General features: G+C 35.9%; 4 protein-coding genes and 1 pseudogene across 4 annotated transcripts; 2 read left to right on the forward strand and 3 right to left on the reverse strand.

The window, feature by feature from the left end:
- Positions 1–3,445: 3,445 nt before the first annotated feature.
- On the reverse strand, positions 3,446–4,342 carry LOC120138681 (abscisic acid receptor PYL4-like). Its single transcript, XM_039154097.1, has one exon. It carries the CDS (start codon positions 4,268–4,270, stop codon positions 3,617–3,619), a length of 654 nt encoding a protein of 217 aa, XP_039010028.1. The 5' UTR covers positions 4,271–4,342; the 3' UTR covers positions 3,446–3,616.
- A 1,557-nt stretch (positions 4,343–5,899) lies between these two features.
- Positions 5,900–7,327, forward strand: LOC120138795 (cation/H(+) antiporter 18-like). Its single transcript, XM_039154203.1, has one exon. The coding sequence runs from the start codon at positions 5,900–5,902 to the stop codon at positions 7,325–7,327; it is 1,428 nt and encodes a 475-aa protein (XP_039010134.1).
- A 2,845-nt stretch (positions 7,328–10,172) lies between these two features.
- On the forward strand, positions 10,173–11,924 carry LOC120138796 (cation/H(+) antiporter 15-like). The gene is made up of 2 exons (XM_039154204.1): positions 10,173–10,664; positions 10,767–11,924. The coding sequence occupies exons 1-2, from the start codon at positions 10,173–10,175 to the stop codon at positions 11,922–11,924; spliced, it is 1,650 nt and encodes a 549-aa protein (XP_039010135.1).
- A 1,325-nt stretch (positions 11,925–13,249) lies between these two features.
- LOC120138757 (laccase-12-like) lies at positions 13,250–15,217 on the reverse strand. Its single transcript, XM_039154166.1, has 3 exons — positions 15,074–15,217; positions 14,843–14,994; positions 13,250–14,759 (listed from the first exon to the last, which is right to left on the reverse strand). The coding sequence occupies exons 1-3, from the start codon at positions 15,173–15,175 to the stop codon at positions 13,292–13,294; spliced, it is 1,722 nt and encodes a 573-aa protein (XP_039010097.1). The 5' UTR covers positions 15,176–15,217; the 3' UTR covers positions 13,250–13,291.
- A 4,052-nt stretch (positions 15,218–19,269) lies between these two features.
- Positions 19,270–22,559, reverse strand: LOC120138693 (annotated as a pseudogene).
- Between the last annotated feature and the right edge of the window lie 54 nt (positions 22,560–22,613).

A 22,613-nucleotide genomic window follows, 5' to 3' on the forward strand; every position in this document is an offset into this window, starting at 1 on the left:
TCGCAGAGCTGGATAGTTGAGTTGCTTTCGATGTTAATGCTCATAGTGCGCCTAATATGAGTTTTGAGGGGCTAAAGAACATGGAAACTGTTGCTTTTGATGTCAATGCTTATAGTACGGCTAATTTGTGTTTGTATGGGCAACATGGGCTAAAGAACATGGAAAGTGACGTGGTTATTGAGATTATGGGTTTAATTAAAGAGCCGAATATTTCCCTAATTAAAGACCAGATTAAAGACTAAATATCATTAATATTTGGTTAAATTATATGTTATATATTATACAATATTAAAATTTATAAATTAGTCTCTAAAATTACACCTAAATTCATTATGGTCCAAAATTTAATAAATATTTAATTGGGCGGGCGGATGCAGGGCGGGTGGATGCGGGGCGGGTAATGTCTCAAACCCATTACCCGCCCACCTCCCACGACGGGTACCACTTTATAAATCCACATCCGCCCACTACCCGCTAAAATTATACCCATCCCCGCTCCAATTGGAGCGGATGCGGTGCGGAATCCACGAAATTGTACCCGTTTGCCATCCCTACGTACACCTGAAACCGGAGTGGACTGCTGGTGGTATTGCTCTTCTGATTGGAAAGCACTCAGAGAGAACTCACAGAGAGAATTGTAGAAAACACTTTTGTAAGTGAATTGTGAATGTTTGAGAGTGAGTTAAGAAGCTGAATATAACCCTCTATTTATAGGCTAGAAATAGGGTTAAAATCGTCCATAAAATTTTAGGATTAAATCTCTTCTTTTGTAACAGCTGAAACGTCTAGATGAACCTGACTCAAAAATAGTCCAGGTTCATTGCATCATTGTTCAGCTGTTATAACTCCCGAAATTATATCATGTAACCCATGGAATTAAATCAAATAACTCCTGTAACTCCTGATATTAACAGTTTGTCTCCTCTGTACAAAGCTGGAAATCAATCCAGATACATCTTAACGTTTTTTATTTAATTTAGGAAAAGCTGTTTAATTTCTCATAAACCAGCTGTTATCATTTGAAGTTAAACAGTCCTCAGCAGCCTATAAATATCAGTTGAAATCTTTCACATTTTTCTATTTGTTTCTTTCAAAGATAAATTCCTCAAGAATTTTTTCTAAAAAGATAGTATCTGCGCGGACGTGTCGAAGACACATATTACCACGACCACGACCACGACCACGAGCACGAGCCGAGCCGAGCCGAGCCGAGACGGACGGACGGCGGCGGTGCGCGAGAGTCCCCCTTGTTCTCTATCACTCAACAAGGAAGTGGGAAAGCCAAGCCTTAAATACTATTTCAATAGTGTTTCCAATACTATGTGGGATTGAGCATTACCAACAATATTTGGTAGGTTTCTTTAGCTCTTTAGGGAAAAGTAACTGATGTTATGTCTTTACTATCCCTCATCTTAAACTAGCATATGGAATTACCATTGTAAGTGACTTTTTCCTAAGCTCATGTGGGATTTTAATGTGCGGACATTCGGATCAAGTGGATAGTACAATGTCCCTCTAAGAAAAATACTTAGAAAAGATTTATGTCATGTAGACCCCATATTATGCTCTTGGTTTAGAAGTGAGATTCAATTCTAGCTTTTGCTAAGTCTTGCTAGATCTCCTATTTAAGAATATTTGTGGTTTCAGAATCATACTGTAACTTGTGGATTGTTATATGATTTAACTATTTGGACGGATTACTTTGGATTTAACAAAAGAATCGAGGGAATGTATCTTATCAAGCATTGTATGGTTTTATGATTGGGTAAATCATGATATTAAGAGTAAGATTAATTTATTTGGGAAACATTTCATTCAAATGATATACGACATAGCAACCGTTTCAAGATATTATATATGTGATACAAAACATTTATATATTTCATGACTTTGGTTCAGACGTATTTTATCATATAAATTCAATTAATGTAATTAGATGTTTAGAAGTTGTAATAATTTCATTTTGAACAATTTTTATCCGAGGGGAAATGAGAATTTTACCCTTAATGAGTATTGAACTTACATTCTAAAGAAAAATTGAGATGTCAACTGAAAATTTTTAACCATCTATACTAAAATTTGTTATAGAAATTAAAATAATTTAAATATTAATGTATAAAAGAGATTACAGACCACAAAATCATATTAAATGAAAAAAAAAGTCAAATTTATGAACCACACGATTATATTATAAGAAATTTATGATCATATATCAACCAATATTTTAAAATGTAATTAACATTTATGAAAATAGTATTCGTATTAGTTTCTTTGGGTTTGATTTTTTAAATTATATTTTAAACGTGTGTTTATATTTAATAAAATGATATTTTATGTGAGAATTGAAATAATTAAAATGGAATTAAAGCTAACTCGGCTTTGGGTAATGAAATAAATGGGCATCAGAGAGGCGCGAAGGGTCAAATCAAGAGGCAGGGACAAGAAAAGGAAGAAAATGGGTGGCGTTTGTTTCATTTACTTTTATGTAAACAACGTGGAAACATTAAAGCCAACTTGCATTCCAGCTTGCTTAAACAACACATATAATAGACATTATACTTAACAAATAGGCCACGACTAACATCAACTTGCATTCATTTTCTACATCAACTTGGAGCTTTTAAAATTTCTAATTAAACTTGCAATTTGCGTTCATTCCTCTTCTCTCTGGAAACGTCTAGCTCTTTTCTTCTTACACGCATGTATACATTTTGATACTTAAATTTAACATTACTATTTTATTATTTAATTTGATTTCATGATTCAAATAAACTATTTATTGTAAATATTATTATAAAATAAAAAATAAATTTAAATGTCATATTCTAAAAAGTCTTAATCACTGTGTAGTTTATACAACATAAAAATATATTGGAAAAAGTGGGGAAATTAGATATGCTTGAGCAAGTCATCTAATTTCTATGGAGAAAACAAGTGCATTATGTGTTGATGATTACTTTATTATATTGAAAAATATTAACTCAATCAATACGTCGTTCTTATTATAATACATATGAAAATGTGACTTTAAATATATTAAAACGTATTCACTTCAATATATATATATATATATATATATAATTAAAAATTTAATAATTTGGAATTTGCATAAAAGAAACTTTCATTGAATGTTGATCAATGCATTGCTGTGATGTATAAATTATATTATCCATTTGGTGAATATTTCAATGTACATATCACACTCGCCAAATGATTCAGGTCATTTGTAATATATAATGTGAATGATCTTGGGTGAAATATTTGTTCTATGGTAGATAAGGTAGGATAAATGACTAATGTCTCACTTTTATTCAAAAAATAAAGAGAAAAGTCACACGAAGATATCGCAGCATTTTAAAGAAGAAAATTCAAGTTCAAACATTAAAAATTAAACCCTAACATAAAAAATAAGAGGAATCAAGGACACAGAAAGAAGATAATGTAGGCAGAATTCACAAGATTAATTACTATAGCTTTTGTGAAACACATTCATAATATATTAGAGGGAAAAAAGAAAAGAAAATGGTCGAAGCTAGAATCTTCAACTTCACCGAGGCCTCTATTTGATCTATGAATTCCCACTTCGAAAATGAAAAAAGGGTTAAAGAGAACAGATTTAATGATTAAGGGATGACGGGTTTTCTGTTTTAGTCATATTTGCAGCCATTTGAGCCAAAGATTGAAGGTTGCAACGTACAATTGTATCGACAAAACTACACGTATCCTCTCTAGTATTACCCGGCGGTACATCGACGACGAATGATTCCACGGCAACCGTGCCTTTACCATCCGGAGAAGCATGTAAGGTTGTGACCGACCTGTAGTTTCTCAACCGATGATCGCCTCCCACCACGCTAAAGCTAAGCACGTGACGTTCATCGTCAAGGATCTCGAGTCTTTCCGTGCTGGAGCCTGCTGGGAGGCCGGATACCACGTGGACTTCACGAAGACTACCCACGTTTCCGTCGCCGACGATCACGTCGCAGCTCTTGAGGAAATTTTTGTAAGCTTGGGGGTTATCAAAGCGACGAACGAAAGACCAAACTGTCTCCACGGGGGCTTCGATGGCTTGGACCACCGCCGAACAACACTGGTTCGGTCTCAGGGTGTGGACATGGTACGAAGAGACCGTTTCCGGCAGCAAGACACCGTGAGGAAGAGGGAGACACCGCGTGAGTGTGGCGGTGGGTATGGGTTGAGCTGGTTGTTTGTGGTAGCAGCCACTGGTAAAGGTGGTGGTGGAGCGATGAAGGTGCAAGGAGGAAGGCATGGTGTTTTGTGGGTTAGCTAAGGAGGTGATGAATATTGTGGGTTTGGATTAGAAAATATAAAAGAAGAAATCGTCTTCAATTAGATTTAGAATAGTTTTCATTTTTCATATGCAAATGCAACAACTTACGCTGCAAGTGGATGGCCAAGTTGCACATCTTTTGGACTTATTTATTGTAAGATTATCCAATTATTTTATACAAACTACAACATTGCCACTTTCTCTCTTAATTTATTCATTTCTTTTTCTTTTTCCCTAATAATTAATACTACAGTTATAAATGTAAAGGTTTTGAAGCTTTCATTATTATTTCTTTTTCTTCACGGTATAGTCTAAATTTAAAAATAATTTTAATATTTTAAACCTAGTTTTCTTTTTCTTTTTTCTTGTGTAGTTATTAATCTTTTGTTTTTTTACCTTTGTAACTGTCGATGATATTAACTTTAGTATTGGTTATCGATAGTTAATATTCATTATTTTTTATTTTATTATATTGTATATTTGTTTTTAATTTTTTTAAATTTTTTTAATAATTCAACCTTTATGTCACGTTTCTTTTATTTTTTAGCACGTTTTTTTTATAGTTTAATAGTTATTTATGTTTATCTTTTTTCTTATGACTAAATTTGACATCATCACGACTGATCAAGGGGACACTCATTTATTATCATGTTGATCTTCCATGCTTTGGATCCTCGGATTGGATTTGGATACGCTATTTGTGTTCGTGTGTAGTTTTCTCACATTGCTCGATTCTGAGTCGAGATTTATCGATGGTATTTCAATAACTTGATTCCCTTTTGTGGTTCATTTGTTGATGCAATCATATATATTGGTATATACCTTTTATTTGAGTTTATTTAGTTGGGTTTTAAACCTTTTCCTTATATGGCTATGCGATTTTAAATGACTATTTTCTTGTGTTAATGATTATAAAAAAATGTTCATGTGTTTTAGTTTACTATTGTGGTTATAAACTTTTATTATAATTTAGATATTTTTTATTTTTAATAAAACTAGCGATTTTTATCTTGTAAAAAAAAATTAAAAATATTTTATATCTATTAAATATTCTTGAAATAAAAACTAACCTAAAATAAGTCCTAAAGACAAAATTGGTAGATTTGTTTGTATATTTAGAAAACAAAAATATTTCACTATCTAAAGCTTGACCTCCAACCATAAACAACTTAAAATATCTTATTATTATTAGTAGTAGTAGTATAATAGAGGAATTAAAATCAAAATTTATCCTTTTAATAACATGGTAAGTATCCATGCTGCGAATCACAATTGTCAAAATTAAATTTTTGTAACTAAATTCTTTAATTAATCTTTTCAACTTTAACCATCAAATAATGGGATTTGTTATGATAATTGGTAATATGTTGGTCAAAGAATAGAAGATTTGTTAATACATTGGTTGGATTAAGTTACATGACACAAATATTATTTCAAACTCTGTTGATGTTTTGTTTTGAACAATACTAATAAAGGAGATGGAATGATAAGCATCTGTTTTTTTTACGAGGTTGTCAAGATTCAGGGTTTTGTCTATATGGTTTCTCGTCTCTGTTTTGAAACATAAATCCATGGGTCTGTCTGAAAATCCCTAGTGTTGGTGAAGAAATGGGGTCAACCACGCATAATGCAATGGACACTCCCCCTGCAGTTTGTGTTCATTTGAATAAAACCCAGCGCTACAATGCCATCTTCTGGAAGCCAAACCATTCAGACGCCGTCCTTTCCACCTTAATGCTTCAAATAATCTTGTCTGTCGTCGTTACTCGGACTCTCCATGTTATTCTCAGACCATTAAAGCAATCTAAAATTGTGTGTAGTATCTTGGTAAGTTTCTATTTTCCTGATGCTGTTTGTTCTGCTTTATCCTTAACATACACAGTCATGGAAAGTCTCATCCTTTGTTTCGTTGTTTTACAGGCCGGAGTGATCCTCGGACCTTCGGTTCTCGGACGGAACAAAGCATACAGTGATAAAATGTTTGGATCGAAAGAGCTGCTGCTGTTTTACACCGTGTCAACCCTGGCAGCATACTTGTATGTCTTCGTCGCATGTATCAAAATGGATGTAGCAATGATAAACAGAGCAGCCCCACATACTCGGAAACTCTCCCTGTTTTGTCTAATTCTTCCTTTTACATTCGTTGTGTTATTAACGAATGGGATAGGAAAATTTATGCCCGGAAGAGGTGCCGGTAATGGCTTGCCGATCCATTTCTGTTTCGTTTATTCGATAAGTTACTTCATTGTTGTTACTCAAGCCCTGGACGAACTCAATCTCTTAAGTTCCGAGTTAGGACAACTGTCTTCATCTATCACGATGATCAACGAATTCGTCTCCGGCGTCTTTATAATTATCGGAGTTGCTACGGAGCAGAAAGGAACGAGAAATGCGATTTATTGTGCCCTTTCTTTTTGTTCATTAATTCCAGTTGCGGTCTTTTTTGTACGACCGATATTTCGTCGGATTATCAACAGAACGCCGAAAGGGAAACCAGTGGAGGAACGTTATGTTATAGCCGTAATACTTATGACATTCATCATGGGATTCATCACCGACTTTATAGGAGCATCCTGTGGTACTGCATTTATGATCATGGGATTCACAGTACCGGACGGACCACCTCTAGGAATGGCGATTGTACGGAAATGCGAACTGATTGTCTTCGATGTTTTACTGCCATTGTTCTTCTTTCGAATTGGTTATCACACTGATTTGTCAGCGATACGAAATTGGAAGGAGTTAGTGATCTTTGGATCACTAGTTGTGGTGGAGTACTTGGGAAGGCTAATAGCATGTCTCTTGTTTTCCTCCTCTTTGAAGATGAAGGAACGTAAAGCTGTCTTGCTTAGCCTTATTTTAAGTTTACAGGGCGTTGTTCAACTATTTCAATCCATTCGCTGGCAACAACAAAAGCTCATAGATGACCAGACATATACAACAATTGTGATGGGCATCGTTGTCGTGAATGCCATTATAACCCCGTTAATAGAGGTTTTTTTACAAGCCAGTGGTCCAAGATTTCGATTCGTCTAGCACCGTGAGACACCGCAGTAGGTCACTCGGGATGACTTATATCATTGGAGAGTTTCGGATCATTACTTGCATCCAAGATGAAGAAAACGTCCCTAGCATCATTAACTTTCTCGAAACAATGAACCCAAAGACGGTAGTCCCGTCTGCGCCTACATCATCCATCTGCTTGCGATCTCCAGCAAAAGTGTTCCAACATTAGCCCCTTACAAGAATCACTTGAAAATGATTAAATATCCGAGCAGCTCGGATAACATCATTCGAGCATTTCTCAACTACGCAGAGCGATCAAAGGGTCCGGTTCTAATCGAGCCCTTCACAATGATTTCACCCTATAAGTACATGCATGAAACCATTTGCAGGTTTGGTGAAAAGATACATGCACCACTTATTATAGTGCCGTTTTTCAATTCGGAAGAAGCTCATGGCATCGATGGCACCCTGCGGATTTTCAACACTAACATCCAAGCCTTTGCAAAGTGCACGGTCGGTCTTCTAGTGGATAGAGGGTTGCGGAGCACTGTTAATTCGACTACCTTCTCTTACAACATGGCGGTGATCTTCCTCGGGGGAGCCGACGACTGTGAGGCTTTAGCTTTGGCAACTCGTGCTTCGCGTCATTCTAATGTTACAATCACCGTCTCGAGGATCAATATGAAAGGGAATTATACTACATTGGGAGATAAAATGCAGAGAGAGGTAGACAACACCCTTTTTAGAAATTTCAAGGCTATGAGCGTCAACAATGGTAATGTTGTTTATCATGAGTTGGTGGCAGATGGGATTGAGGATTTAATGAAATCACTTCGACGTTTAACAAATGTGTGTGATCTGGTGGTGGTCGGAAAGCGGCACCAGATACCGGAACTAGAAGCATTGCTGAGTTGGGCAAAGTATCCAGAACTTGGGGTAATCGGAGATACAATAGCTGCACCGGACTTCGTCGGGGGAAGGATGTCGGTATTAGTGTTAAAACATCATAGCAGTGAAAACCAATGGAGACACTTCTAGTGGACGTCACAAACTAATCAATGGGATTATTCCATTATTAAATTAATTTATTTATGTTGTCGATATTTTTGTATCCCCATAAACTTGTAATTTTTTTTACTATAATTTAATCTTTTTAAAATAGGGTTGAAGTTAACTTTTTTTTTATTAAAAGGTAATATAAACAAAATTTTATTAACTGCAAATTTCACAAGTTTAGAAATCAAAAGAAGAATTTTATGGAAATAAGGGATAAAAATAATTTTCCAATTTTATTAATCGAAAACTGCATAGTTTTAAGGAGAAAAAAGAGGACCACGAACCCTAATGTCACCCTGCTCTAGAAGTGTATGATTCACCCTTCTTACTCCCAACCCTCGCATCTGCCTTTCTATCTTGCCTCGTGCAACAAACATGGGACCTTGCACACTAGCCATCAACTAATCAGCAGTCTATGTATTTTTCATATTCGTGTCGGGATTGTATTGCCTCCACGTATGCCATTTCTAGCTGACGTATCAATATATCGTATTTTCTCAAATAAAATAAAATAAAATAAAATATTCTACTTAAGAGCTATTTTAATATCAATTTTTTAAAATAATTTAATATTCTACTTAAATTTAATTCAACACCAATTTTCAAATTCAGGATTAACTCAAAATATAATCAAATAAATTAAGCTCAAATTATCTAGTATTAATATCCAAATATTGATATTAATAATCAATGAATGATATTGTGCCATATAAACATGTATTGATATTCTATATAAAATACCTAAATTTTTTCTCGGCATTCAAAGGATATCAATGGGAAATCACCCTAACATGACTCAAATCTATCTGTATAACTCTAAATTTCTTCTTGATATGTAAAGGGTATCAATATTGTAATAATAATACCGTTACAAAGTACAAAAATAATTATAAACAATCAATTAGTCTGGTGGAATGAGATACTAAATTTCTTAAGTAATTGTTAGAGATTCAAATTCTGGCGATTGTGAATAAAGGAAACTAGGTTGAGAGGTCACCCTCACCTCTATAATACCCGATCCGAATTATCTGAATGATAAATAAAAAACCAATAATTATACTAAAAAAATATAAAAATAATTTCCTAAAATCTGAAAAATTACCTCTTCCCAATACAAAATCCTCTAAAAGCCTAAATATATAATTAATATATTAAATGTTTCAAAAGAAATTGCATATACTATTAAATTAATAATAATCCTCAATATATTACCGATATATTTTATGTAGGAATATATGTTTAATTAGTTATATAAAATTTAATTTAATTTAAAATATTCAGTTGATAACATTATAAAGTTAAGGGATAAAATAATCTAAAAACTGATATTTTGATGGGAATGTAACATTATCTAAGAATTAAAAAACAATGAGATTACTTTCTATATTCTCAAACAATGTCAAATATTGAGATTCTTATATTATCACCATCAAATAATATCATTAAATATTAATAATTAGTTAGTTTAGTGAGATGATATATTAGATCCTTTAAGTAAGGTCAAAGTTTAAATCATGACGTTTGCAAATGGAACAAACTAGGTTGGAGTGGTCGTCATTGTCTTTGCAGTACTTGATCCAAATTAGTCAATTAATAAATTAAAAATCGGTGATTATATTAAAAAAATTGTTACTAAACCATATAATATAATTTTATCTCGTAATGTTACATAATCGGAGGATAATTAATTACCCAAACCAAACATACTTTCAGGGTTAAATTGCTTAGTGGGAAAAATCAAAGTTAAAAGTTAGGGTTTATTTATGTATATAAAGAAACGTTATGTTCGGTATACGCGGTCTTTTCTCCGTTTTCGTTGATGGCGTTTGCGGCCTTTGTTATACGACCAATATTACGTCGAATTATCAAGAGTACACCAAAGGGGAAACCAGTGAAGGAATCTTGTGTTATAGCAGTAGTTCTTGTGACTTTTACAATGGGAGTCATCACTGACGCTATAGGAGGATCCGTCGGTCCTGCAGCTATTATCATGGGATTGGTAATACCCGACGGACCGCCTCTCGGGGACACGATCGTGCGCAAATGCAAACTCATTCTCTTCGAGTTTTTCATGCCATTATTCTTCGTTCGAATTGGATATTTCACGGATTTGACAACGATAGAGGATTGGAGGGAGTTTTTGATGTTTGGAGTAATCATTGTTGTGCGGTGCTTAGGAGGGATAGTTGCCTGTATCTTGGTTTACTCCTCAATGAGCATGACAACAACTAATGCCGTCTTCCTTGGCCTTATTTTGAGTTTAGAGGGTATTGTTGAAGTAGTTCAATCCCTTCGATGGAAATATCTACAGGTCAGATTTTCTTTTCATAGTTTAAATTGATTTCTAAACCTCAAAATTTTCGTATCAATCAAGTATGTTATCCTTACCATTAGTCGGTCTGGTGATGTGCAGCTCATAGACGATCATACTTTTGCCACAATTGTGATCGGCGTCGTTGCTCTAAATGCCATTATAATCCCCATACTAGAGGTTATATACAAGCCCCTGCAGGAAAATTTAGATTTGCCTGCCGCATTTAGACAAAGCAACAGGTCCCTTAGGATGACTTCGATTGTCGGAGAATTACGATTCATTACATGCATTCAAGAGGAAGACAATGTCCCCAGCATCATTAGCCTCCTCGCAGCGATGCACCCAGAAGATGTCAGCGCAGACCCAGAAGATGTCAGCCCTTTCTGCGCCTATGTCATCCACCTTGTTGCGGTCCCTAGCCATAGTGTTCCGACATTAGCCCCTTACAAGAACCACTTGAGGAAGTTCAACCAGCCGAGTGGATCCGATAACATCGTTCGAGCTTTCCTCAACTATGCCGATCATTCGCAGGGTTTGGTCCAAATTCAGCCCTTTCGAATGATTTCGCCCTATAAGTACATGCATGAATCCATTTGCCGGCTTAGCGAGACGATACACGCACCTCTTATTATAGTGCCGTTTTTCAATTCCCAACAAGGACACGACACCGATGGTAGCTTGAGGATTTTCAATACCAACATCCAAGCCATTGTGAAATGCACCGTGGGGCTTCTGGTCGACCGAGGGTTGATCAGCCCTATTAGTTTAACTACCTTCTCTTACAACATGGCCGTGATCTTCATCGGCGGGATTGATGACCGCGAGGCATTGGCTTTGGCAACTCGCGCTTCACGACAGCCAAACGTTAGAATTACGGTGTTGAGGATTGTCATGATAGGCAAACATAATACGTTGGAGGATCAAATAGAGAGAGAGGGAGACAACACACTCTTTGGAGACTTCAAGGCTATGAACGTCGACAATGGTTGTGTCACTTGTCTTGAGGTGGTAGCACATGACATTGAAGATGCGATGAAAGCATTTCGGTCTTTATCAAATACCTATGACCTTGTCGTTGTGGGAAAACGACATACCATCCCGGAACTAGAAGCATTGTTGGGTTGGGCACAATATCCGGAACTTGGGGTTGTCGGTGACACATTGGCTGCACCGGATTTCGCCGCCGGAAGGATGTCGGTATTAGTGTTACAACATCATGGTGGTGCAAGCCAACGGGAATCCCAGCCTTGTAGTTAAATTTCTTGTTTAGTAGGAGATACGTTATATTTGATATTTGGACAAATTAGATGGTAGGGCCCTATACTATTGGTTTTTTGAACAAACAGGTCTCTCTCTTGTAAAAATGAGCAATTTAAAATCTTCTTTTATTTAGTTTAATTATCGGTATCCGATTTATTAGTTGATTAATTCAAATCGAATATTACAAAGATTTATTACGATGAATACTTTTTATTTAATTTTAAAGCAAGGCAGTTACACCCAAATTGACTAATACTGGATATTTTCTTTCTTTTTAATCTTTCCTCTTTTAGTTATAACCACGTAATGGAAAAAATACAAACAGTGTATGATCCGAAAAGCTTTAATGAAAACAGAGCAATGCAGTATGATGACTACAGCTACTCCCCCATTTTCTGGGGAAAATAACAATGATTTTTGTTTTGCTAAGAAAATGACAATGAAGATAATTGATTACTAGTAAGGGTCCGTTTGTTTCCGAAAAATGTTTTTCGTAAAATGAATTATATATTTTTAAAAACATTTTTTGAAAAATGTTTTACGATGTTTGGAAGATGTTGTTTAAACATTTTTTTCACTAATTGATGAATTTTTAAAAATTATTTATTACAAATATTAAATACAATAAATAATATTATTTATCATAAAACTTAATATTATTATTTTTAAAATATTTAAATAATTTATTTATTATTAAAATATTATTTTTATAATTTTATTAATAAAAATATTAATATCGGATAAATCATTTATTGAAATAAAAATATTATAAATTATATTAATTATTTATTAATGTAATAGTGTTATATTATAATTTAAAAATATTAATTAGTATATTTTAAATATCTCTATTAAAATATTATTAGATTCTTATATTAATATTAAATATATAAATAATATTATTCATTATTAATAATTTAATAATATTATTTCTATGAAATTAATAAATAATATAAATTTTATTAATAATTTATTATATATTATTAAAATAAAAATATAATATCTTATATTATTATAATATAACTGATTATTTATTATAATATTAAAAATATTATATTATATTATTAGAAATATTAATAAATATATTTTAAATATTTTAATAATTAATATTTTGATTAAAATGATATTAAAATATTTTATTAATATTAAATTCATAAAATAAATTTATTTTGAGAATTTATTCTTTGAAGTGAAAAGTTCAGAAAATCAGTCGTAAGTCTTTTTCCAGAAAACACAAAGGAAATCATGTTGATAAGGAAAATATTTTACATTGATCAACTAGTTTTCCTCTAACCAAACACCGGAAAATGAGAAAAAAAATTTCTGACTTAAATTATTGTTATGTTTCTCTGATGATGGATCCCCTAACATATAGGCAAATCCGGCGGCGGTGCTTGGAGTGTCTGTAGTTCGCCGACTCCGTTCTCCACAAGGAAAGCCATGGCTAGGCCCCATGTGATGTGAACATCCAAGTGACAGTGCATTATCCACACACCCGGATTATCAGCAACGAATCTAATGACTGCCCATCCATTCACTGGCACTGCAGCCGTGTTCCGGAGTGGTGGATCGACGAGATTGAATTTGGAAGTATCGGTCTTGCGATCGAAATTTCCGAAACCTTCGGCAATGATGTAGAAATCGTATCCGTGGAGATGAATGGGGTGGTTCTCGGGTGTGACGATGCTCGTGTCTTGTAACACAATTTGTACACTTGACCCATACTTGAGTTTGTAGAGCTTGGTTCCTGGAACAGGTTGGTAGAGCGATTGGCTTACGTTTCCGGTGTAATCAAACTGCAAAGGTGGGGTTCCGGGGAAATCGGTGGTGAATACTCCTGGAATGCCTTGTTGGTATGCTTGCAATAGAGAGAAGCTTTGTGGGAACACGAATGAGACATTGTTCATGCTGGCAGTGAAACGAGTACCATTGGGTCCTTGACAACGACTCGAAGGGAAATTTGGTGGGCAGCTATTGAGTCCGAGACCAACTGTGAAGAAGAGATTATCGTCAATATCGGTCGGGACTTGGGCTTTTCGGAGACTTCGAAAACTTTGGCTGAACGCCGTGACGGTGTTGGTGTCATTGTAGCCAGGCAGAGGAGGCATGATTGGTTTGGGTGCATTGATGCCTTTTTTGGCAGGGCAAGGCGCAGATTTGTATTCAATAATGGCAGTGGTGGTAGTGTTGTCAAAGGCTGTGTTCTGGGCGCTTTGGTATGCACGAGCAGCCATATAGTATCGAGCTGGTAGCTGGTCACCTTTGATCAGAACATCGGTGGTTTGGCCAGGGCCTAACATGATGACCGAAGTGGTGAAGGGCTTAGTGTAGGAAGCATCAGCACCGACAACAGTGAGTTTATGGTTGGCAACGGTGAAGAAAAGGGGTTGGTTCAGGGCGGCATTGATCACTCTGAGGAGGTTTGTTTCGCCAATGTCGATCGGAACTATCGTAATATCTTGGGAGGAGCATTTGTAGAGATCACCTGGTTGACCATTGATGGTATACGCATCCGAGATATTCGGAGCCGCCCCCGTCCTCGTCGCTTCCCTCACAACATCGATGGGGTCCGCATTCCACCATTCACCGAGCATGATAGTTGTTTCCCGCTTCGGCTTAGGGAAAGGGTAGGCTTGACCTTCTCTAGGACGGATTATGAGAGCTCCATAAACAGTGGCCCTAAGCCATGAGCTATGAGCATGCCACCACAATGTTCCTTCTTGTCCTTGAATAGTGAACCTGTAGGTGTAACTCCCTCCTGGTCTAATTGGACACTGAGTTACGAATTCCGGTCCATCGGCCCATCCGGTCCTCATTTGCCTCACACCATGCCTGTATATAAAACGGAAGTGTTTATGATAATTCAAAATGCATGCATGCATGCATGTACGATTAAGAATGGAGTAGTTAATTACCAGTGGATGGTGGCATTATATCGGGCTTTGTTGACAACTTGGATTTCGAGGGTGTCGCCATTCCTGACCTCCAGGGTAGGTCCAGGCAACATGCCATTCACAGTGATGCTGTTCTGTGTCTTGCACAACCTCTTCACTGCTGTTTCTTGGATCTGTTTCATTCATAATAAACTGTCACTTCTTTTCTTAAACCCTAAACCCAAAGAACAACAACAAATAAACAACGCGTACGACAAATCGATGTCTTTGAACTTGTGGATGTGCTAAGGACAATGCTGCAGAACAAACGACAAGGAAAACCATGGAAAAGCATTGATTCTTAAATGTCTCCATAGATATAAAGCTTTTGCCTTTTGTTTCAATGGCAAAAATTAGAGAACGTGTGTGTTTGAATGGGCGAGAGAGAAAAGGGTTTATATAGGGAAGATGAGTTGGTTTGAGGTTGGAGGGGGTTAGGTTTCTTGATTCAACAATTTGCAGCCAAAACAAAGCTCGAGTTCAATTCAACCCTGTCGTAGGAGTTGTTGCACCCACTGGTTTTTCTTCAATCTTTATTATCAGGTCTTGTAGCCCAAGCCATTTAACATTTTTTTAATTACAAAGCAAAAGTAATTAACATGCGAAAAGAACTATAATCCTCTCCAAAACCATATTATCTAAATCAAATGTAAAACATTTAAAATTATCGCATAAATAATTTAAATTTGATACATTAAAAAATAGGCACTATCATTGAATTTTATAAGGTTTTCTATATCCAGATTCAAGTTAATACTTAATGTACAAGGTGATGACGAATGGCTAAACAGACAAAAAGACCTGTATTTTGAGGATTTAATTAGGATGTTTTGAAGTTTGAAGATTAATTTAAAATATATGATAGTTTAGGGATATTTTATTGTAATTTACCCTCAATAGTGATTTTGATGGAGTTTAACTATTGTTTTTTCTTAATCATAAAAAAGATACTTGGAAGGAAGACAAAAAATGTGCTTATATTATCATTGTAATGTACGTAATGTACCATGTTTCATATGTTTGATGAACTAAAATTCAAAGTTCCTCCTTCTCTTAAATTGTGCTCAAACCTTATGATTTAAACCCTTCTTCTTAGGTAATTGTAAAATAATTGGGAAGAACTAATTAAACTGGATTGTCTTCGTAAATAGAGTTAATTTTGTTAATCGTCTTTAAATTGTGATTTTCTATTTTAATTTAGTCTCTAAATTTTTAAATATTCTAATTTCATCCTCAAATTATGACTAATTCTATTTTTATTTATTTCTGATGAATGAATCTTTGTATTGCAAACTCAAAAGCAAACAGACACAAAACAAATAAGAGACCGTTAGAGGGAATTCTCTAGACTCCTGCCTATACAGGTCTCCCTTTTAACATTAGCATTTCCCCTACTGAAGCCCCCATCCCTTAACCTGAATAGAACAACTTTCTTGATCCGAGACGCAAAATCAAAGGCAAAGTTTTCCACGTTATGAAACAACTTGTAACTCCTCCCCCTCCAAATTAGGAAATCAACTCATTCCAAACCAGCATAAATGACCATAGACAACAACGACCTCCTCCTTCGACCACATCATGCCCACGTTAGCTCTGAGTTGTAGCACACCATCCTTTTATTCAATTGATATAGCCGCAAAATACTCCTCCATAGCTGCTTAGAAAATTCACACTGAAAAAATCACATGGTCCCGAGTCTCCAACTGATTGCCGCAAAGGACGCAAAGATCATCCACCTGCATCCCATGCTCCAACAGCCTACTCTTGGTGGGAAGCCTCTCTAGCACGACCCTCCAAGCGATAATCGAGTTTTTAGGAAATGTGACCTGGGTGCCACACCAACCTCTCCCAAACGACTTTATCCCTTTTAGGCTTTATTTCCTCCCAAATACGGGAAACCGAGGAGTCCCCTAGCAACCTCGTAATGGACAATTCATGCTCTCTAGCATGCAATAAGGTCCTCTACACAACTGATTAATCTGTTTAATAATCTAGCCCAATAATTTTGCATACTAAATATGATAGATTGAATGAGTTGGAGCCTTCTCGCATAGGAAAGCAGCCCCAACTTTGGAGCCTGGCTGCGATCTTGTCAAGGAGAGAGGCACGGTCCATAATCGTAAGCCTTCTATGAATAAGTGGAATATCAAGATATCTCATAGAGAGGTTGCCTCTCTAAATACTAGTTGCTGCAAGAATAACCTGCAAAACAACACTACCCAACCCAGAAGAGATGATCTTAGACTTAGCCAACTTTAGCAGACCTGAGAAGTTATAAAAGACCTCCATAATCCTCCACACCCCGAAGACAGATTCATAAGAACACATCAACAAGTCATCGATGAAGCACAAGTTAATAAGGCGAATACGATGGCATTTTGGATGATAATTGAAGACCCCAAACTCCGCAGCTATAGCCTATATCCAACAACCGAGATAATATATTCATAAAAGGAACCAATTGGTAAGGGAAAAGGGGATCACCATGCTTCATCCCCTTTGCACCCTCCCACCAACTCACCGTTCAAGGAAATAGAAAACCGAGGAGTAGTGATACATTCCTTAATCTAACCAACCACAAATGGCAGCAATCCAAAAGCAACCAGAACAGACAAGATAAATTCCCAATGAACAGGTTCAAACACCTTTTTGTAGATCAATTTTCAAAGCACAACGGGAAGAAAGAGAAGCTCTACTGCAAACTCTAATTCTAAATTGATCTCTAGACTTTTGAACATTCCAATAATTCCCCTCAAAATCATTCAAAAGTTTGGGTATATAATTGGAACTTTCAAAGTTTGGGGACCAATATAGGATGAGGGTCATAGTTGATGGATGAAGTTGGAATGTTGAAAAGTTTGGGACCCATTTAGAATAGGAGTCAAAATTTGGGGATAAAATTGAAATATTTAAAAGTTTGAATATCAATTTATAACGAGGACTAAAAAGCACTTGGCTATTGGGTATATGTTGGGAATATTAAAAGAGAAAAACAAGACAAGAGTAGGACTTGGTTAAATAAATGGTAACAAAGGTCAAAGGCCAAAACCATTGTCTTGTTGAGAATAGATTGGCGAACGACAAATGTTGGTAGGAACACTGCACAAAGTTGGCAAGGGTTTGTTGCTGTCTTTTTATTATCTTAATTACATAATTAAGCAAAAAGCACAGTCGTTAATGGTAATGAAAACGAAAGATAGAAAATTGGTGGATTGAACTTCTCAAACCTGCCTGCTTTCTTTGCCTTTTTCCTGTGGTAGTTATTAGAGGGTTTGAATCCATCATTTTTCAGGCATGTTCTGTAAGAAAATGTTATCTTGACTGTAAAAGGAAATCAATATGTGGGTGGTTCATTATCCATGGTAATTTTCTTGATCTTTAATCCATTATGATTTCACATTACAAAGACTTGCAAGTAATTACCATATCATCCATTAGGTTTCTATTCAAGATAATTGTATTCACCGTTATTAAAATTAGAGATCGATATTCTATCATTAGAAAAAAATTACGTTTTCGAATATCATTTTATCATTTAAATTTTATTTAAGATAATTTTGAATTAAGCGTAGTTTATGAAATTCAAATCTAGTCCAATCAAATATATTTATTTGAGTTTCTTTTCTTTATATTTATAATGTTATGGTACTTATTGATTTCAATTTAAATAACCTTCTCTAGTCATATACAATATAAATATATTTTTTTATTAATTTTTCCACATGAGTGAGTAAAATTTGTAATGTTATTTAATAATTCAAATCTCATTTAAAATTATATAATATTTACAATTTTATTTTTTAAAGAAATGGTTTTGTGGACAAAATATTGGTGAGAGTATTAAAAGATTCAAAAAAATCGATGGGAAGAAAAAAAATTGCGTATTTATTGTTAAAGGAAGAAATTGAAATTATAAAAATTTTCTATAGTGGTTGAGGAGCTTGTAGTTTATATTTGATCAAAGTGAACTTAAAATGAACGAATAATTGAGAAAAACAAAAAAAAATTATAAACCAAATAACAAAATAATCAATTTATTTGGCTAGAGACTAAAACACCATCATTTAATTTCCGATTATTCAAATTTAGCTCGAACTTAAAATCATAACCAAATGATTGAATTGACTTGAAAAATTACATTAAAAATAATCATTTTGAAGTTGAATCGAATTTTACCAAACTAAGATTGAAATCCTTGATTGAAAGGAGCATAATTCAGTAGGCTTAAGCATAATATTATGAAAAGCACAATCCACAAAATGTTCAAAGTAGATGTGAATCCACTATCCAAAGCACTAACAAATGAGCAACCCCAAACTCATAGTACCAGAGCCATGGCATTACTCATGCATCAGTTCAATTATGGAAGGATTAAAAAAATTCACGGCAATTCGATTAAAACATACTCATGTTTACACACTCAGACTGAGTATACAAAATTATTCTTATGATTTTCGTAAGAATGAAAGAATTAAACTATATTGCCTAACATCACTCGCGAACTTCTGGTCTAATCACTTGTAGCTGCTGAAGAATCTGCTCAACTTCTGGCCGTGCTGAGGGTGACGGATCAACACAATGTAAAGCCAGTTTCAAAGTGTTTAGCAACTCATCACCGATGGAAGATGCATCCCTCATCAAACACTTCGTTTGTCCACTCTTCTTTCACTACAGACGCCACCCATTGCGTCAAATCCATGCCGTTCATCGCCTCTGTTAGGAGTTCTAATACGATGACTCCCAGGCTGTACACATCAGTTTTTGTGTTGGCTTCCTTCAGCTTTGAAAGCTCCGGTGCTCTGTAGCCTAATGCCCCCGCTGTTGCAATTGCAGCAGCTGTCATTAGACGAGAGATCCCATAATCTGCTATTTTAGCTCTTGTTTCATCATCAAGTAAGACATTGCTTGATGTAAGGTTCCCGTGTATAATGTTTTCTTCCGTGTGAAGGTACAGCAAACCTCGAGTGACCCCTTTCACTATTCTAATCCTTGTTGGCCAATTAATAGGCGTTTCGGGCCCTCGAGCTGCAGCAAGAATGCATTTAAAAACTGCAATATTTTTATTAATCAAAACAGTTGTAGTTTGAATTTTACTTACCATGAAGGAAAGTTGAAAGACTCCCTTTAGGCATGTAATCGAAAACAAGAAGCTTCTCTCCTTTAGGCCCCAAGTAATAAGCCCTCAAAGCCAGGAGGTTTGGATGCCGGATTTTGCCAAGCACGGTGACCTCATTTTCGAATTCCCTCTGACCTTTGGCAATCTTTTCTCTGAGTCTCTTCACTGCTACCTGGTTCCCATCATCGAATGTGGTTTTATACACTGTCCCATAGGTGCTCTTCCCCATAATCTCCGCAGTTGCACTCAGAAGATCATCGGCACTAAAAACCATGGGCCCATCAAAATGGACCAGTTTCCCGCCACCCTCTCCTGCTTCGACTTCACCAGCAGCAGGTGGAGTTCCCTTTCTACCAGCAGCAGCAGCAGCTCTGGTTGTTGTTTTACCATCTTTTGCTTTTGATGTTGCCCTTTTTCTGATCAAACAACATATCAAAATGCAACAAAGAACAAACATAACTATAAGAAGGGTTCCAGCAGCAATTAGAATTATATCTTTGGTGCTCAGTTTCCTATGTTTATGGCTCGATTCCTCAGACGGTGAAGAAGGGAAATTTTGAGAAGGTGCTGAAGAAGGGCATGGTGATGATTCGGTATATCCACATAGCTGAATGTTTCCAACAAAGGAGCTTGAATTGAACTTTTGGGAAAGTGAAGCTGGAACTTGACCAGATAGGTTGTTATATGAAACATTTAAACAAATAAGACCTTTGACATCTGCAAGAGATAATGGGATTTGTCCACTGAGCTTATTCTCCGACAAATCGAGTCGAGTCAAACTCGAAATGTTCCCTACACCTGCTGGAATTGGACCACTAAATTTGTTTTTCTTCAAAACAAGAACAGAAAGGTTATGTAAACTGTAAATTGATTCAGGGATTTGGTTTTCAAGACTATTGCTTTCCAGGTTTAATAGAACAAGAGAGGACAGATTGGAGAGACTAGAAGGCAAGCTTCCATTAATTGCATTACAAGAAAGGTCAAGATTCCTAAGCATAGAAAGCTTTCCTATATCATTTGGTATGGATCCAGTAATCCGATTGTGACTAAGAGAAACCTCCTGAAGCTCACTTAACTTTCCTAAAGAAGCAGGTATGGTTCCAATGAGAAGATTATGATCAAGAGTTAAGTACTGGAGTTTATAGAAGCTATCCTTCTGTGTTGCACCCCAAGAATCTGGGATGGAACCAGAAAGATTATTGTGTTGGAGTGCAAGAAATGTAAGCGAAGTAGAGCGAGTGAGACTAACTGGGATGGATCCCGAAAGCGAATTGAAGCTGATGTTGAGCCTATAAAACTTAGTGGAGTTTGCAAGACTCTCGGGGATTGTTCCGGTGAGCGAATTATTACTAAGGTCGAGGGTTTGTAGCAAAGGACATGAACATAAAGTAGCAGCAATGGAACCCGAAAGCCTATTATTGAATAGCTGAACACCTCTAAGATCAGGGAGAATGCCTAAAGTTAGAGGAATGGAACCGCCAATGAGATTATCATGGAGGCTAAGCTTACGAAGAGCTTGAAGCTGGCCGATTTTGTCAGTGATTCTGCCACCTAATCCTTTCCACGGGAGTTGGATAACAATGACTTGCCCTCCAGCACACTTGATCCCAACCCAACCACCGGAACAAGCACCATAGCCGCTATCGTTCCAGCTTTTCAAGAACCTTTTTGGGTCAGTCAACTCCTGCTTGAACGCTTGAAGTGCTTGGAAATCAGCTGCTGTGACAATGACACCATCCCATGCCTGACTTGAAACTGTAGGAACGAACAAGAAGAAGCAGAGGAGCAGCAAGAAAAAGTGGGAAAATAGACAAGTATTCTTCCATTTATCCTCTTTATCATTTGAAATGCAGCTCCAATCTACATCTCTGCAAACAAAAAACCCAAAATTGTGTTTAACTATACCCATTAAGAAGGAAGGAAAGAAGGGAAGTGATATCTAAATTTGTTTATGGGTTTTTGTTTTCCCTCAAGTTTGATTGTGTAGACATGGAGGTATGAATGAAACAAGGTGGAATGACTGGCACTTGAAGAGGGTTTTGTAGCAAAGATTGATGAGGAAGAGAGACCAAGAGGTGGGTTTTTGTTTACAGTGAAAGGGCACATGAAGATGCTAAATAATATAAAAACTATACAACAGCTGAACAGCAGACAATTCAGTCAGGTCAGGTGGATCAGAGAGTAAGGGGAGTAGAGGCATACTATTACTCACACAATGCCTAACGGCTACATTTTCACTAAATTTCTCCCCATTTCTCAATGTTTTTTATCTAAACTTTGACTAACTTTCATAATGCTCATTCATAGATCCAATATATGCTCTCATCTGTTATTGCCGCTCCCTCTAACGGCTGTGTGTTCTCTTTTTTTTTTTTTGAAATGACTACCCATTATTATGAAATACCTGCTGCTGATTACAACATATCCTACAACCCACAAGTACAAAGTCTTGGTCAGACTTTTTGTAAATGGACCGTAGTACCCATGACAAGGGCTTCTTTGGTTTTGTGCTAAAAGGTAAAGCAATGATGTTAGAGTTTGTTTACTAATACGAGGTTGAGATGGACATGTCATTTTCTCTATTCTTTTATGTTGTACACCGGTTTTGGATTGGCTAATTTTTTATTTTGTTTTACT

The sequence above is a fragment of the Hibiscus syriacus genome, unplaced genomic scaffold (assembly GCF_006381635.1).
Source record: "Hibiscus syriacus cultivar Baekdansim isolate YM2019G1 unplaced genomic scaffold, ASM638163v2 tig00110705_pilon, whole genome shotgun sequence".
NCBI classification, from domain to species: Eukaryota; Viridiplantae; Streptophyta; class Magnoliopsida; order Malvales; family Malvaceae; genus Hibiscus; species Hibiscus syriacus.